Source organism: Taudactylus pleione, unplaced genomic scaffold (assembly GCF_031769625.1).
Source record: "Taudactylus pleione unplaced genomic scaffold, aTauple2 ptg000198l, whole genome shotgun sequence".
Classification (NCBI taxonomy): Eukaryota; Metazoa; Chordata; class Amphibia; order Anura; family Myobatrachidae; genus Taudactylus; species Taudactylus pleione.
Window position 1 is genome coordinate 13297501 of NW_028284600.1, and position 18054 is coordinate 13315554.

General features: G+C 38.7%; 1 protein-coding gene across 1 annotated transcript in view; it reads left to right on the top strand.

The window, feature by feature from the left end:
• Positions 1-18054, top strand: part of MYOF (myoferlin) — a 166836-nt gene that overhangs the window by 75595 nt on the left and 73187 nt on the right. Inside the window, 10 exon segments of the mRNA XM_088476911.1 lie at positions 57-160; positions 333-401; positions 492-535; positions 1771-1853; positions 6659-6697; positions 10626-10747; positions 12924-13037; positions 14080-14257; positions 15837-15961; positions 17919-18025. Of these exon segments, the coding sequence (XP_088333037.1) occupies positions 57-160; positions 333-401; positions 492-535; positions 1771-1853; positions 6659-6697; positions 10626-10747; positions 12924-13037; positions 14080-14257; positions 15837-15961; positions 17919-18025 (985 nt within the window).

The window sequence follows — 18054 nt, forward strand, 5'->3', positions numbered from 1 at the left end:
AATGTAATAATACAGTGTAGTTGGTCATACAAAAAAGTTTTGTTCTCTCTCCATAGTGGACGACGCCTTTGCACAAACGGTAAAGGAAATTTTTGGAGGAGACTCTGACAAGAAAAATTTAGTAGACCCGTTTGTAGAAGTGGCTTTTGCTGGGAAAAAGGTATTTCATTCACACTTCATTGCACACAACATGTGGTGTGGATGGGTGTTGGCTTGTGAGTGTTATGTTTTAAAAAAAGCTTACATTTTTCTTAAATCATTTTTTGTTTTTATAGATAGATAGAGATATAGAGATTAATTTCTAACAAGTGTTTTTTTTTTTTTTTATACAGGTCACTACTAAAATAATAGAAAAAAATGCTAATCCAGAGTGGAACCAGGCTGTCAATCTGCAAATAAAGGTGAGATTTACTGAACAATGCAGCTATTCCAGCGGTGTGAATTTTATGTTTAAATGATAATTGTGTATTGTGTGCTTTTTTGTTTTTCAGTTCCCCTCAATGTGTGAAAATATAAAGCTCACGGTTTATGACTGGTAAGTTGTCTGTGTTTCTTTGAATGCAGTTTGTGGGGGAATAGGGGGAAAAACTGATTTAGAATAAAACCATAACAAACAAACAAAACATTTGTAGTCAGGATTAAGCCACAGTGTCACTTATTATGCTGGCCATACACGCTGCAATTATCGGGACGATCCGCCCGATATCGGCGGATCGCCGCGATAATTGTAGCGTGGGGGGGGGCGACCGAGGGTTAAATATTGCTTGGTCGGGCATGCTGGATTGTCCAGCATGCCCGTCCGATGCGATATTTACCCGGGAAACTGTCGGCCGCATCGGGCAGTGTATGCCCAGCGCAGCCGACAGACAGACATTTCCTGTGTTCCTTCCTACGGAAGGAACAGGGAAATGTCTCCTCCCCCGGGGGCGGAGCGCGGATGTCGGGCTATACACTGAGATTTCTCTCACAGTGTATGCCGCGGACATCTGCAGCTGGCAGCCGGCCAGATAAAATGTCTGTCGCTCTGACAGACATTTTATCTTGCCGTGTATGCCGAGCATTAGTCTTACTTTAAATAAAAATAGTAGGTTTTTATTCTAATGTTATGTAGAACATGTTGTACACAGTGCAGCATAAGCATTCACGATTTTAGTGAAGTACAGTAAAACCATTTGGATCGCCTTTTGTAATGTTTATATAACGTTACCTTCCTTTATGTTTGCATTCAGTCTGCTTTCATGAGAGTAGACTGAACATATTAATGTACATGTAAATGTAGATGGCATCATGGGCCACATTTTTAAATATAAAAAATACAATAGAATCAGCTTGAATATTCAGAAACCCTTCATTATGGCATATGCAGCAACACCACTAAATAATGAAATGACAATTTATAAGGAGGTGCTCACTGACAAAGAAAATTTTTTTTTATATATATATATATTACGCTAAAGCTTCTACTCACCTCTACCGCTGACCTTTCTACACACAGCTGCCGAGCAGAAATGAGCGAACAGTGACCCGTTTGAGCGCTCAAACAGGACTTTTGACGGGCTCCTAACTAGTCTGCAATGTATAGCTAGCATTTGTGTTCACCATTTTGAAGTATGATATAATATAAATACTGTAAATAAAAAATCCTTGACAGGTAGTGTTGACTGCCAATCCATTTTTATTATAGTGGATGGCAAATCATCTTATTTAGTAGGAGATCAGAGGTTTTCCTAATCTAATGAACTGTATTGTTTTGCCTAATGCCCTGTGCAGGGATAGACTCACCAAGAATGATGCCGTTGGAACAACTAGTCTGAGTTTGTCGAAAATTGCTGCATCTGGGGGAGAAATGGATGGTGAGATGAATATCTTTTTTTTTTTTTTTTATATATATATATTTTTGACAAATCTAGGCAGTAATAAAATTATGTAAATGGACAGTATAGAAACAAAGATTTAGACGCTATAAACCCACAATAAAAATGCGTAAATAGAATTATTGTGATATGAGCATATTATTTGCAGCATCTATATATCTTCGGAGTTTTAGGTGCAAACTCTGGGCCTGACTCAATACGGATCGGTATTGCAGCTGCGATTACGCACGCAGGTCTGCTACAAAAAATATGCAAATTTCTGCAATCGCAAAACCAGCATATAGACTCCCAGTACCGCTATCTCACATCTGTACTACCTCGCAGTCCTGCGTACACATCGGGAACATCGGCCCCTCGCGCACAATTACAACAGGTCTGACCGTACTCAGAAATTGCTAACCTCGTGGCACGCAGTGAGCACTCCAGCTGTGTATGCCGTCGCAGTGGCTAATGGCTTTATACACGCCCATGCAACGGCGTTCAAAAGGACAGGCACGCCCCCAAATGCTGGCGTCCCGTCCCTTGATCTGCGATAGCTTTGTGTCAGCGTGTGTGATCTCGGTGTGAGTCGCAATGCTCACGCACGCACACTGCAGTACATGCGCAGTACGCAACATTGGCCAATCTGTGTACGCTGTTGCAGTTGTGATCCGTAATGAATCTGGCCCTCTGTACATAAAAACACGGTAAGAGTGCAAGTAACCACAGCGCTTTGGAATAATAAATTCTACACATAGACCATTTTAAAAATAAAAACAAATTGTAAGTTTAATCATGACAGACACATATCGCATCCTCAGGGCAATGAAACCCAAAACTTTCTAAAATAAATTTTGAAAGCAATCTCTGTACAGGATATAAGTTAGGTTGGTTGAATAAATATAAAGGTGCAAATATCACTGGAAACTCCTCTAAATCTACTGGTCACCAAACCTGATCTGTATAAATGTGATGTAGCTGTAATCCTGCTTGGTACAAGCTGATGAATGTAGGCAATGCTGAAAGTTGTCATCCCAGCTGAAAGTGTCTAGAAAATGTGATAATGTCGGTCATGATTATTTTTGTAATTTTGTTATTTTAAAATACTAGATGTATAATTTATTGCTAAACTCTGTGATTTCTTGCATTTTTTTAAATGACCAGCATAGTAGGATATGTAAATGACCTGCATAGTACATTATGATATGTAAATGACCAGCATAGTACATTATATGTAAATGACCAGCATAGTACATTATATGTAAATGACCAGCATAGTACATTATATGTAAATGACCAGCATAGTACATTATATGTAAATGACCAGCATAGTAGGATATGTAAATGACCAGCATAGTAGGATATGTAAATGACCAGCATAGTAGGATATGTAAATGACCAGCATAGTAGGATATGTAAATGACCAGCATAGTAGGATATGTAAATGACCAGCATAGTAGGATATGTAAATGACCAGCATAGTAGGATATGTAAATGACCAGCATAGTAGGATATGTAAATGACCTGCATAGTACATTATGATCTGTAAATGACCAGCATAGTAGGATATGTAAATGACCTGCATAGTACATTATGATATGTAAATGACCAGCATAGTAGGATATGTAAATGACCAGCATAGTACATTATGATATGTAAATGACCAGCATAGTAGGATATGTAAATGACCAGCATAGTAGGATATGTAAATGACCAGCATAGTAGGATATGTAAATGACCAGCATAGTAGGATATGTAAATGACCAGCATAGTAGGATATGTAAATGACCAGCATAGTAGGATATGTAAATGACCAGCATAGTACATTATGATCTGTAATTGACCAGCATAGTAGGATATGTAAATGACCTGCATAGTACATTATGATATGTAAATGATCAGCATAGTAGGATATGTAAATGACCAGCATAGTACATTATATGTAAATGACCTGCATAGTACGATATGTAAATGACCTGCATAGTACGATATGTAAATGACCAGCATAGTAGGATATGTAAATGACCAGCATAGTAGGATATGTAAATGACCTGCATAGTACATTATGATCTGTAAATGACCAGCATAGTAGGATATGTAATTATACATTTACTAGTTAACCATAATATTTATACATATAAAGACAGCGCAGATTCCCCACTTTTTTTCTCTGTTCTTTTTCAAACTAACAGAGTTTGATATCTGCAGCAGTCTTTTTTACTTTATTGGATTATTGATTTTAGCGCCAGAACTGTCTATTCTCTTACGTCACCTCATTCGCTTTGGTTGGCGAAATGTTCAATTAAAAAAAAATACTGGAGGAAGCCCTGCAATAATAACTGTCTTTAGATGGCGTTATGCAGGGTTCTCTTCTGTTCCCCGTCTACTTCTCTGCTCTGCCTGCATACTGTCATTGGCCATGTGTGTGTAATGGGACCACAGGCTGATGACAGAGGTGTAGGAATAGAAAAGAAATAAAATAAAACTTGTGCCGCCACTTTCACTGCATCTCCGTTGACTGCACACAGCTGATCGGGTCACAGGGAGGAGATAATCAATCAGCCCGTCAGGTGCAGGTAAGTCTAATGTTTCCTTTCCACAGGGGCATCGGGGGCCAGGACAGAGGGAGTTGGGAAGGAGGAGAGTAGCAGCGGGCAAAGGAGGCAGGGGGCCTAGGGGAGGGCGCATGCGTAGACACATTCTTACTGTATGTTTTACAAAAAATACAGCATGATTTGTGCCGAGGGCATTCTAAGGGATCACTGCAAGGAATTTTTGATATATTGAAGTGATATTTCCTAAATCCCCAATGCGAATAGTGCGGTTTTCTGTTGGTACGCAGTACTGGCACCTTTTTTTGGTATATTTTTCATTCCTATATCTTCTCCTGGGAACAGGAAGAAATCACTAACATTATTTCAGAAATGGCTCGTCCAGCGTGTGGAAGCTACTACTCATCTTTTATCCCCTTATTACTTTAGGTTGGTACTGGTGCCTTTTTACAAGTACCAGTACTCCTTTTTTTTTTTTTTTTTTCCCTTAGGAAAAAAGCGCTGTATAAAATGTATACAATATGTACGTAGCGGCTGTGCGATATGCTAATGCCGTAGGAGGCGCCTTGTGTAAATAGAGGTCTTCGGTCGGCGTCTTTGATCTGCTGCTGCTTCTGAGGGAGCAGCACTGGATCATCTGCGTGACCATCGGTCATCTGAATAACCCGCAGGTTTGTCAGGATGACTGAGAATTCACACTGCCAAAGCCAGGACATAGCCGCTGGCTTCAGTACATCAATCAGGCTGCAGAGCTCACAGAACGAGACCTGCAAATGGGCAGTGTGGCACCAGAGCATACACACAATCGGTGAGATGTACGTAAACCATTGGGTTTGCGTAAATCTCTGTATTAGGCCCTAAGTACCGAATTTATATATGTACTTATTAAATTGAAGCCAGTAAATCTGAATATTTTGTGTGTATCAGGGTCTTTTCACAGTGATTATCAAAACTGTTAAGAAAAACTGGCGAAGTATTGAAACATACATTATTAAAGAAGAAATATAATTAAAACTGTTTACAATAAATAGTACAACAAAGGATCATCTAAAGCAGGGGTTCCCAACCACGGTCCTCAAGGCACACTAACAGTCCAGGTTTTAAGGATAGCCATAGTTGAGCACAGGTGACTTAATTAGTGCCCTAGTTATTTTGATTTTACCATCTGAACTTAAACATGGATATCACTAAAACCAGGACTGTTAATGTGCCTTGAGGACCGAGGTTGGGAAACACTGATCTAAAGTCTCCAGAACCTTCTGGAAATACATAGGAACAGCAATGGTTGCAAAAAGTCTGAATCAAATCCAGAATTACTTTATCGAAAATCAAGAGCGCTAGGAGCTGACAGACAACAATAACCGTAACTGGCTACGCGTTTTATCACTAAGGGATCTATTTACTAAGCAGTGTTAGGAGATAAAGTGAAATGAGATAAGGTACCAGCCAATCTGCTCCTAACTGCCACTTCACAGGCTGTGTTTGAAAAATTACAGTTGGGAGCTGATTGGCTGGTACCTTATCCCCTTTCACTTTGTGTCCCAAGACTTTGTAAGGAATGTAGCTTCCCATATGTGAAGTCTATATTTCTTATAGTCCCTGGAATACATTATGATACACACCTGGTTGTATTGTGAGGATGAACCTAACTGTAAGGTGTGGTGGCGCCTTATGACTTTTGTCCCTGTGATTGTAGCCTAGATAATATTAACCAGGGACCTCACTGAGGAATTTCGCAGGTCAGTAATGACCTTGTTTCCTAGTAACTTCATAGACCAAGTGTGTATATATATATATATATATATATATATAATATATATTTTGTGCTCTGGTGAACAGTGTGCAAATATAAGCACTATAGCATAAATTAAAACTGTGCGCAGAGACACATAGATAAATGCATTTGGCTATAAACCAGAAAATTAAAAAGTTGTATTTGTTAGAATATGTGAATATTCATAGATATCTTGTTACCTTGTAAACTGTGAAAATGGACCATTTCATAGTATATGGAACCCCTTTTACTCTCTTGGTAATTGTTAATGTAACAATTTGGCTTGATAGAATTTAGTAATTTTTTATATATTGTTTTTTTTAAAGAACAATTGTAATAAACTGTTTAAGGTTTTATTTGTTGTTTTTATTAAATAGATTTTATCCTCTCATAGAAGATGTCACTGATTTTCTTGCCGGTCATTGGAATTCTGTGTCAAACATAAACTGTTTTTTAACCATTTTATTTTTGCAATATAGACTTTGAGACTTCGGGAGTTGGGTCTTCGGAATTGGAAGGTGTATATTGTGGTGTGACGTGATTTGATTTTATACCCCACTGTCCAAACTGTATCTCAGCCCTTTAGAAATTAGAAAAACTGACTCCCCAAAAAATCCATACATGGGATAACCGTTTTGGCAATGGAACTTGCATGAACGTTGCTGCTTAAAATGCATGTGTTGCTTTTTCTCATTTCTGTACATATTTCTAACTGGATATTTTGTAGTCCTGTAGCCAGAAGACTGGCATGGCATGCTGTCACTTATAGTTCCTTAGTAGCCTAAGAGCTAGTGGTTGCCAACGCCTGTTGTAGACCTATACAAAACATTGTAGTATATTCAGGCTTGATGACCTTGGGGTAGAATTACTAAATGTCTATTTTTCAAAGCCGCCGATCATTGAATGCTTTCACCGATTTAATTTTAAAGGCAACAGAAATAAATGCTAAACCATAATGATTGCCCACTTATTGTTTGATTTTATTAAGAGCGCAATAGTTATTTAGCAATTGCAATATTAATTGTTAGTAGCTGTTTAAAAATATTTTTATGACGGGGGCCAACATTTATTATTTTATGGCTGTACAAGTGGTGCCCACATCATAAAAACATTTTTAAATATCAATTAACAATTCAATAAGATTGTCCCTTTTTTAATATAATGTATTTCTTAATAAAATTAAACCATTTCTTCCCCAATGTATTAAATAATTTAACACTGACCATTCTCTTATGAGGCAAATACTATCTGTCTCCTTATTTAATACATACTGATTACCCTAATTATAACTGTATTGTGATTCCCAACCTTCTGATTGGTCAGATAGATGCAGCAGTTTTGCGGTAATTTTATGGTGGTTTTTGCCATAACCCCATGAAAAACCCAGCACAAAACCACCATAAAACAGATGGACAGCGACCGTCAAAAAGATTGAATAATAAATTCAAGACTTCAAAAGAGTTCTACCTGCACCAGTGTGATATAACTTTATTATTCAATATATATCACTGCACCCATACCAATAATTTGGTCAGACTAGTTGCCAATTTACTATTGGTGGGTGGTGCACCCTGGAATATATTAACATATATAGCAAGGATTAGATTAGTATTCCAATAACGGGGCACTGACACAAGCCATGTCTAATAAAATATAACTTTTATTTGCCCATTAAAAGCGAATTTTAAAACCGTAAAGTAATGTATTATGTAACATGTGAGTGTAATTAATTACCAGTTAAAAATGTACACCCTATTAGCAGGATACATTCCCCAGCTTCCTTAATACTGGCATTGCGCTATATATAGCAATACAATTATCCAAGTTATGTGCACAAACGGGGAAATAATTGTCCTCTCAGTGGAATAATTGCCTCTTCACAAAAATCTCTATGGTACAAAAATGTCTTCACTGCTCATCATAACAGTTCAACCAGCCATGTACACCTAGCTGCTATTACACCGTGCACACCTAGCTAGCTGCTATTACACCGTGCACACCTAGCTAGCTGCTATTACACCGTGCACACCTAGCTAGCTGCTATTACACCGTGCACACCTAGCTAGCTGCTATTACACCGTGCACACCTAGCTAGCTGCTATTACACCGTGCACACCTAGCTAGCTGCTATTACACCGTGCACACCTAGCTAGCTGCTATTACACCGTGCACACCTAGCTAGCTGCTATTACACCGTGCACACCTAGCTAGCTGCTATTACACCGTGCACACCTAGCTAGCTGCTATTACACCGTGCACACCTAGCTAGCTGCTATTACACCATACTCTAGTGCACTGGAAACAGCACAATTACCTATAAACAAATTATAACACTTTTTAGCAATTTACAATTGCAACAGAATTTACTGATACAATGTTGCCATCCCATGCTATTGGTGTGAAACTATCCTTGTATGCTATTCATGAATTCCTGTAATAGCAGCTAGGTGTGCACGGGGTAATAGCAGCTAGGTGTGCACGGAGTAATAGCAGCTTTTAATGTCAAAATAAGTTAGATTTTATTAGACACTGCTCTTTTGGACTACTAATCTAACCCTTGCTCTACAATAATAAATTCAGTGGTTTATTCAGTGGTTTGGTGCTTTAGTTTACCTTCGATGTGCAGGGGTGTCAAAACCCCAGAGAAATCCCTTCTTAGTAAATTTAACCCAAATCATTTTAAAACACACTTACTGTGGAAAAGACTGCTATCGTCTTTAATCGTGTTTTATTACATTAACGTGGACAATGTAAGGCCATTTTTTTAACCACTAAGTAAATGATTGCACATTTAATTTTTCAGAAAACCTCCTATTTGTCCACCAAGTGTATATGTCGGTAAACACGCAATTTTGGGCTCTACCGCAGTAAAGTCAGTCTGAGAATGGGGCACCCACAGCACACGCTTAGCTCTGACTCCAAATTGCTCAACAGATGCCACCAACTTATTATGCAGATCAGTGCGCTACCCATATATAGATGTCTGATATCCGAATACAACACACGTGTAGTGAGAGCATATTTTTGCACGTTTGTGAATGACCCTGACGTAGTACTTCTGTCTTCTGGGTCCGTAGAACCAGTTCTCCTGTCAAAATTTACTTGGAGTAGACATTTCATAGTAAAGGAAGGATCAAGTTTGAAGTCTAGTTTAACGAATATGGACTTTACAATCTGAGAGCCTTCATTAAGCACCAATGATCAGTTTGACAGTCCACTTGGCAAATGTATCCCAATAGCTCATCATTACTTCTTTAAAGTGACTTGATAATGGTATCCAAAATGTGTATGAAATATGCAGGATTAGGCATGCTTACAGGTCTATAAATAAATCCTGCCCAGTCAGTTTTGCATGTTGTCTGTGTTGTAATAAGTCTAATTCATTAATGGGCTCAGTCCCTACTGATTAACACTAATTAATTTTTTTTCTGCTCTATTCTAACATTTTTCCGTTCATTGTAAACTATTTGATTTCACACAACAAATTTCTTCCATACTCTCTCCTCTGCCAATGAAGGTGCCCTATCAGACTGGCATTAATGCTACTTTATTAGTATCTTTGTTACAAAAGGAGATTCTCACCTACCTTTGGCAATACTATGGGATGATTTTTTTTCCAGATTTTTTTTTTAATCCTGGTCTCCATAATCAAATCAAATTATAAAATGTTGAATAGATTTTAAATATTTTTAGTTTGCTGCCTCTGCTATTGCTGCTAATCATTTTTGCCTGTGTTCAATGTTTCCTGTGTGTTTTATTTCAAAACCTCTAATCCTTTCTGCCATCTAAAATCGACTCTGATCCAGCAGAAGCTCCTGTTAACTGATCTGCGATTTAACCAGGTTGCACTCGTGTCGATGACCATTCTACACAAAGCTTAATATTAAAAGTACTAATTGTGTGCTATTTTGAAATCCTTCTAATTTTGAAACATAATGTATTTTCGTTACAATAAGATTTTTTTGTCAGGCTATTTTTTATTCTGTAGGACTTTGTACTGTACTGCAGTAGGTGTTGAACTGCTGATATTTGATTGGAAAAATATAATTTCCACAAACCAGGCAACAAGAATACAGAATAAAAAAAGCCTTTCTTTAATTGAAGAAGATTCCTAAAATATAAGTTGCTCTTATATGAAAAAAGTGTGTAATCAAATCAAGGGATGGTACACATTTGTACAAAGTAATTTTTGTTGCAAACAGTTAAAAGATAATCTATTTTGTGCCACAATTTTAAATTTTCAGGGCACCTATATTCTGGGGTAGGGGAAGAAGTACAAAGTGATGTGCCTCCTTTAGGAGGTTGCTAACCGCTTGCAACAAAACTGATTGGATATTTTTCCTAAAAAATAAAATAGAATTTATAGGAGCAACTTATACCTTGCACACTTAATGTTTTTCCTTTGTGTCTAATTTACTAACTGTAATCTGTATTAATTTAAATAAGGCACTAGTGAAAAGGAAATTGGATTCTTACCCACTTTCGGACCATGTTATCTGAACCTATACGGGAGTCTGAGAGAGTTTACTGGATTCCCTGACCCATATGATGATCTCAACTTTGGAAAGGTAATTTTTGCCAATTATTATACTTACTCGAGTGAAGGACTAGATTAGCACGTAAATACAGATCCCAGCGGTCAGCATCCCGACAGTCAGAGTCCCGATGCCTGAAGGTAAGTAGCCTAACCCTGAAACGCCTAACCCTTACTCTAGTGCCTAACCCTAATGTCTGCTGTCTGGATACCGGCGGCAGGGCCGTAACTAGAGTGGTGAGACCAGTGCCATGGCACAGGGCACTGCAGGGAAGGGGGCGCTGTTTGGGCCCGTCAATTTTCCTATTATCCTTCTCCCTTGTAGCTTCCTCTTTGTTTATCCCCAGCATCTCCTGGCATTATCTATCTCTTCCCCGGCCCTTGCCCATGAGGCCATGGCCCATTTTCAGGTGCAGTATCTTATGTCCCTATTTAAAAAAAATATATGGTGGTGGGGTGGGAGCCAATTGCCTCTGGTCTAGTTACGGATCTGGCCGTCGGACTGGATTCTGGAGCCAGGATTCCGACTGCTGTGGGAATGGTGACTCCATCCCTCCTATAGATGTGTATGGTTTGATTAGACTCCAGAAGGGCTGCCTAAAGGTTGTGGGACCCTTCTGCAGTGTGGCCTTGAGATCATGTGCTAGCTGTGCTGTATTAAATACTCATTGCTTATACCACTATTAACTATACTGTCAATTCATGAGCTCTGAGAACCCGGAGACCATACAGGAGTTGGGGTGGCAGATTTTGCTTTATACTGCTGCTCATGTGGATGGTCAGGCAACTGTGCTCAATATAAATTTAAGAGGCAGTAATCATGGGATGGAACAGTATCGAAGGGCTATGGTAATTTATGTAGATTTATTCAGGTGTTCTCAGAAATTATCTTTATTTTAATTGTGATACATTTGATGTAGCGAGTGTATGCAGGAAACTGCCCATTCTCTCAATACACAGATCAAACGGTGTGATCATATTTCTCATAAACGTAGATCTATTGGTATATTTGCACATAAGCTGCCTTTTTTTGTTTTCTCGCAATGCAGTTATATTGGATAACCCTTTTGGTTTTGTGTATGCGGTCTTACTGTTTAAATTAATAGATTGTGAAAGCCTGAAAATATAGATTTTCCCATAGTATCTCAATTTATGTGTGCAGGTTGAACGATCATAATTACATAACCTGCTTTCTGTGCAAGCTAAATGCTGCACAGTGGCACAATGGTTAGCATTGCTACCTTTACCGTGTTGGCGTTGTGTGCATTTCCAGCCATGACAATCTGTGTGGAGTTTGAATGAGTTTCTTCCCACAGTCCAAAGACCCACTGGTAGATTTAATAGTCTACAGACAAAATTAACCCTCGTGTGTGTGTGTGTGTGTGTGTGTGTGTGTGGCAGTTAATATAGATTTTAAGTTCCACTGGGGCAGGGACTGAATACAATAAGCATAAAAATTAACATGTATATGCAATTTTAGCAGCTGTTAAAAATATATAGCAGGTTTAACTGATGTTGATTCTGTGTATGTGCATATTGTTCAATTGAAATTAGAAATGTCACACGTGACTCTACATTTGCAGTTGTATAATAAAATTATTGCATCTGAAGTAAAAATCTTATGCTGGGCATACACTATACAATTATCTGTCCAATCTGGCTGGTTGAAATGAAAATTTGTATGGGAGCAAATGACAATCGACCATTTGCTCACAAAAACTGGTAAATATACAAAAATGGTCATTCAGACAAATTGGTTAAAACACAAATTTAACCAATTTGAACAAATGTTTTTTTTTTTGTCCATTTTCCAGTGTTCAAAACCATTTGATCGACTGTCATTGTGTATATACACATTATGCACTTCTGTGCGGAAATAAATTTTCACCTTTTTGGCTTTTTTTTTTTTCTCTGCCTACTTTGTGCAAGGGACGTTTTTATTGTTATTTTAGACAGGTTAAAAGACCATAGGTGACACCTAAAATAGAAGAACCACATTTTATATATGAAATCCCTTCCACTGCAACCTTATTTAAATATGTCCCGCAAAGAAAAGGTCTTGGGTTCCTATCTTTTAATATCTTTAATAAGCAATACACTTGCATTGGTTTATCCGGGAAACCTCAGAGATGAATGTTCAGAAATAGTTCTTTCCTAAATGTACTTTGGATCCTGATCTTTTAATGTAAAACTATTTCTCCTTTCTGCAGGGTGAGGGCGTTGCATACAGAGGAAGACTTTTGGTTGAACTGATAACCAAACTTGATGGCTCTCCTGCTAAAAAGATTGAGGATGTCCCCAGTGATGATCTACTTGTCGTAGAGGTAACTCTTCATACAACTACCCCTATACATGTGTCGAGAACATAGGCGCTTGAATGGGGTTTGGCGCAAGGGGGCAGCTCCCTCTCCCAAACATTTGTAAGGTGCGGTGGCCGCGGGCAGTCAGGGGCTTTGCTTTATAGCAATAGGCTACACGGCCCCTGAACCACATGGAGAAGGTGGTGTAATGTGTGGTCTTTAAATTAAATAACCACACATTACACCTCCCCCTCCTCCCATGCAGTGCTGGGGTTGTGCAGCCTAATAAAGCACAGCCCCTGACAGTCCGTAGCCGCCGATCCTGTCCCTGCACACCCAGCAACTGGTAAGAGAGGGAGGGGTGCCGAGGGGGCGTCCAAAACTATTTTATGTTGCCCCGCCAAACGTATCATTCCGATGCCCCTGGTTAAGAACCTAACAAAGTTTACAGAACACAACTGTCAGTATAGTTTTCCCAAAGTATGTATCTTGCTGGCCTCCTTCTAGTTTGTATTATAACTGACAGAACTGTTCCAAATGTCCACCCTCTGGAGGCAGCCATGTTTGGAATGACACAAAATCTATGCCTCTGATCCTAGTGATGTCACTGAATCTTAGTGAAATAAGCTGCATTATCTTAAATGTATGTTCAACCTATATAATACATACCTTTCCCCTAGTGTAAATAGGTGAGTTTACTTTATATTTATATTATCCATATTCTCAATGGACCAATGGAAAATACTCATATTTTTCAATTTGTCCTTTATACTAATTTGAACAATACCAGGTTTTAGTAAGTCCCTAATTGCACATAAGGGAGCACACCACATGTTTTTATTATACGTGGTAGAATTGCGGGAAATGACTTTATCATTATATGTGTGGTCAGCAAACTTAAACAAGTGCCTTAGGAAGCAAAAGCAATAGAAAACGCCAGCTGCTGGAAACAACATTATGAAATGGCCGCAGTCCAGAAATTGTCTTTGCTGTGTTGTAATTACATTCATTAGCTTGAACTGTTGTTCTATTAGTAAACTGACATCCAGCTTGTTCCCTCGTACAGAAATATCAGCGCAGACGGAAGTTCAGCTTGTGCGCAGTCTTCCATTCAGCCACCATGTTGCAAGACATTGGAGAAGCCCTACAATTTGAAGTCAGCATTGGCAATTACGGCAATAAGTTTGATAGCACGTGTAAACCTCTGGCATCAACCACTCAGTACAGCCGACCAGTGTTTGACGGTATGTTTATTCTTTTCTGTGTGTAGAAGAGATCAGTTTATTTTGACAACGGTTAGAATGTCGACATTCATATTGTTGACATGGTCATAATATCACATGTTCAGAATGTCGACACTGATCAAATTTCAACATGCTAACAGTATTGACAATTGACTATGCGGCGGTAAGTACACTAAGCCGGCGGCTGTGGCTAATGTCGCATGTTGCGCTTAAGGTTGCAAAACTGTGATTGCGGCGTTAAGTATGACCCTAAACCTAAAGTCAGTATTTTGCTAATTATCGTCATTTCACTTTTGTGGGAGGATTAATTTCTGCAGATGTTTGCTACATGCATGTTCTGTATTGTGCTTTTATTGTTCTGTACTTAATCAATCCTCTTTCTGAAGGGAGATGTATCAAATGTTTGTGAGAGATGAAGTGGAGAAGTTGCCCATTGCAAACAACCAGCATCTGTCATTTTATAGACTCTGCTAGATTAATGATGGCTAGCTAGAAGCTCCACTTTCCACTTTTGGTACAACTCTTCTTAATTATGTGTTTTTGCTATTATGCTGCTTGAATGTTTTGTATTTTGCTTGTTGGACGTCTGTTTTATGTGCTATGCTCTACGTCGTAGTATGTAAAGTTTTGTGGTGTTTTACAAACCATAACCCTAATTTGCTTGAAAACCTGTTGCATAACGATTAAGACCACAATGTACTATATCTATTCTTTTTGGTTTTTTTTTTGTTTTTTTTTTTTAAGATATCCAGTGATATTTTTCTACCCTGTCTCCTTTTCCTCAGCCAACTGTGAATTTAGATAAATAGAGAATTCACTGTAGGTGCCAAATTGTTAAAAAGGTACCATTTTAAATTTGAACGCAGTAACCAGAAAATGTATGGCTTCATTCATGTCCAAATTTAATCCCTGGGGCACCATATGAGTCTGATTCAGAGTTTGTATGAAATTCCAAAAGGATCAAAGAAGGTGCAATTTGCTCCTGGAACAAGCATGATGCCATGCAAATTGTGCAAATGCTTTCATATTTGTAGGTAGGGAAAGTACACTAAAATTTAGACTTGAATGCTAGGACACTCCCCTTCCGAATTCTAAGGGGTCAATCCTATTAAGTGTGAAGGGCACGAGTTGCCGTTGCAACAGCGTTAAAACGCTGGCAATGGACCGGCACCCTTTGCGGCCCAAATTCGCTGAATTTTGCTCTGAGCCGCTAATAGGATCGATCCATAAATCTCTTGTTTTACATTTGCCCACCTGCAGTGCAGCATGGTTTTACCAGGGCGCATATTGTTCCTTTTGTTTGTTTTGCTCCTTGTGTTTAGTTTCATGCGGAGGCCAATCAGGAGCCTGTTTTGAAAGATGACCAACTCCTTACTTTGGTAATTTCACAAACATTGTATCAGGAGCCCAGTGAGCCCACTCCTGTCTGCCCATAGGATGCTTACATGATCATGCCTAACTATTTCTCTTTATCTGACCAGACCATGGCTAACGTCATGCACACATGTAAAAAGTTGACTATAGAAGAAAGTTGTGCAATACTGTAGGCCACAAACTTCCTCCTTCTTTACACTTGCAGGTAACCTCTACTACTACCTCCCGTGGTCAGGCACGAAACCTGTGGTAACACTAACTTCCTTTTGGGAAGACATTAGCCATCGACTAGATTTCGTCAATGTTTTGTTGGCCATGACCGAACGGCTGGTGAGTTTGTCTGTTTCTCAGTGTAAAAAATCTGTCAGCTTGGCGCTAGTTACATTTTATATGTAAGTGTATAAAAGTATAAATATGTAAAATAGCTGCATAAACCTAAGGGTTTGTGAGGAACCCAAAAAAATGAGATTACCTAGGTACTGTAGTCTCAGACAAGCACAAGAAAAATGTTGGCTGTTGCGCTTATAAATGACCAATTCAAATATTAAATTAATAACTGGGCATGGCAGAAAATAGTCAAGACACCAAATATATGATTAAGAAATCTCTCTTTGTAATATTGGTGCAAATGCTAAATAATATACAATCGCAAATATTTTTAAAATACTTCTCTAAAAAGTCTATACAGACTCTTCTAAGTAATATGTAGATAACACTGCTGCTATAGTCCTATTATATACTGTATATAAAAAAAGATCCCTACTGGGAATCTCATAAACTTTTAAAATATATGAAAAACGTCCAAAGACACAGTGATCTCACCGGACCATAATAATAATCCATCATCTCTGACCTCCAGGTCTTTGCGTAGAGTAAATGTATATTTGTAGTCCTCTGTGTGAAGTGAGGTGAAGCTTCTGGTATAACCACCTCTAGGACTTACAGCAATGTAGCGCTAGGTGGTCTTTACGGGATTAATCGATATGGGCTGGTGAAGTGGTTGCTCCCAATTTGGAACCGGTGACACACACTGAGTTGCAGCCCCAACGGGTCCGGAGGCTATATTAAAGTCAACTTGTGACCGCCTTCACCTGTCCCCGTGTTAATCCAAGTCCAGTATCACCAAGCCGAGTATGATAATTGTATTGTGGCCGGCTTTCAAGGAATCAGACATTCGGTTTTTTAAAGCAAAGTCCGGTGGATAAGGAAACAAAGTAGCAGCTTGTAGCAATGTGTAGCAGTAAGTGATGATCGACTAGCACGTTTCGCTTCCAGTCCAGGAAGCTTTACCAAAGAGTGACTTTGTTTCCTTATCCACCGGACTTTGCTTTAAACAACCGAATTTCTGATTACTTGAAAGCCGGCCACAATACAATTATCATACTCTACTTGGTGATGCTGGACTTGGATTAACACAGGGACAGGTGAAGGCGGTCACAAGTTGACTTTATAATAGCCTCTGTACCTGTTGGGGCTGCAGCTCGGTGTGCTTCCAGTTCCAAATTGGGAGCAACCACTTCAGCCCATTTGATCCTGTAAAGACCAACTATCGCTACATTGCTGTAAGTCCTAGAGGTGGTTATACCAGAAGCTTCACACAGAGGACTACAAATATACATTTACTCTGCGCAAAGACCTGGTGGTCGGAGATGATGGATTATTATTATTATTATTATTATTATGATCCGGTGAGATCACTGTGTCTTTGGACGTGTTTCATATATTTTAAAAGTTTGTGATTCCCAGTAGGGATTGTTTTTTATATACGATGTATAATAGGAATATAGCAGCTGTTGTTGTTTTTTCTACTTATTAGACGAGTCTGTATAGACTTCTTTTAGAGAAGTATTTTAAAAATATTTGTGATTATATATTATTTAGCATTTGCACCAATATTACAAAGAGAGATTTCTTAATCATATATTTGGTGTCTTGACTCTGTTTTCTGCCATGCCCAGTTATTAATTAATTAATTTAATATTTGAGTTGGTCATTTATAAGCGCAACGCCAACATTTTTCTTGTGTTTTCTCAGTGTGTCATGTGTCCCACAGGGATCCATAGCTACCAGTGGATGTAATCCCATGGAGTCTGTAGTAGCCTGCCCAGCATTACAATTATGCCCAATCAAATCTATTTAGGGAATATGACCCAATAGGACTCCATATAAAGGGTTCAGTAAGGAATAAATGGTGAGATTCCCGGTGTACGAGCCCTTACGCTACTCTTTTATAGGTTTACTCTGATCATAGGAAGGTGACCACTAATATTCTATCCTTCTCCTGCAGCATTCCAACCTGTCAGCCCTCAAATCTGCAATACAGTCAAAGGTTCCAGAGAATCGGCTAGCGGAGATATGGCTGAAATTGATCGATCAGCTTATTGAGGATACGATGTATGTATTTGTTATAGATCACACTGATG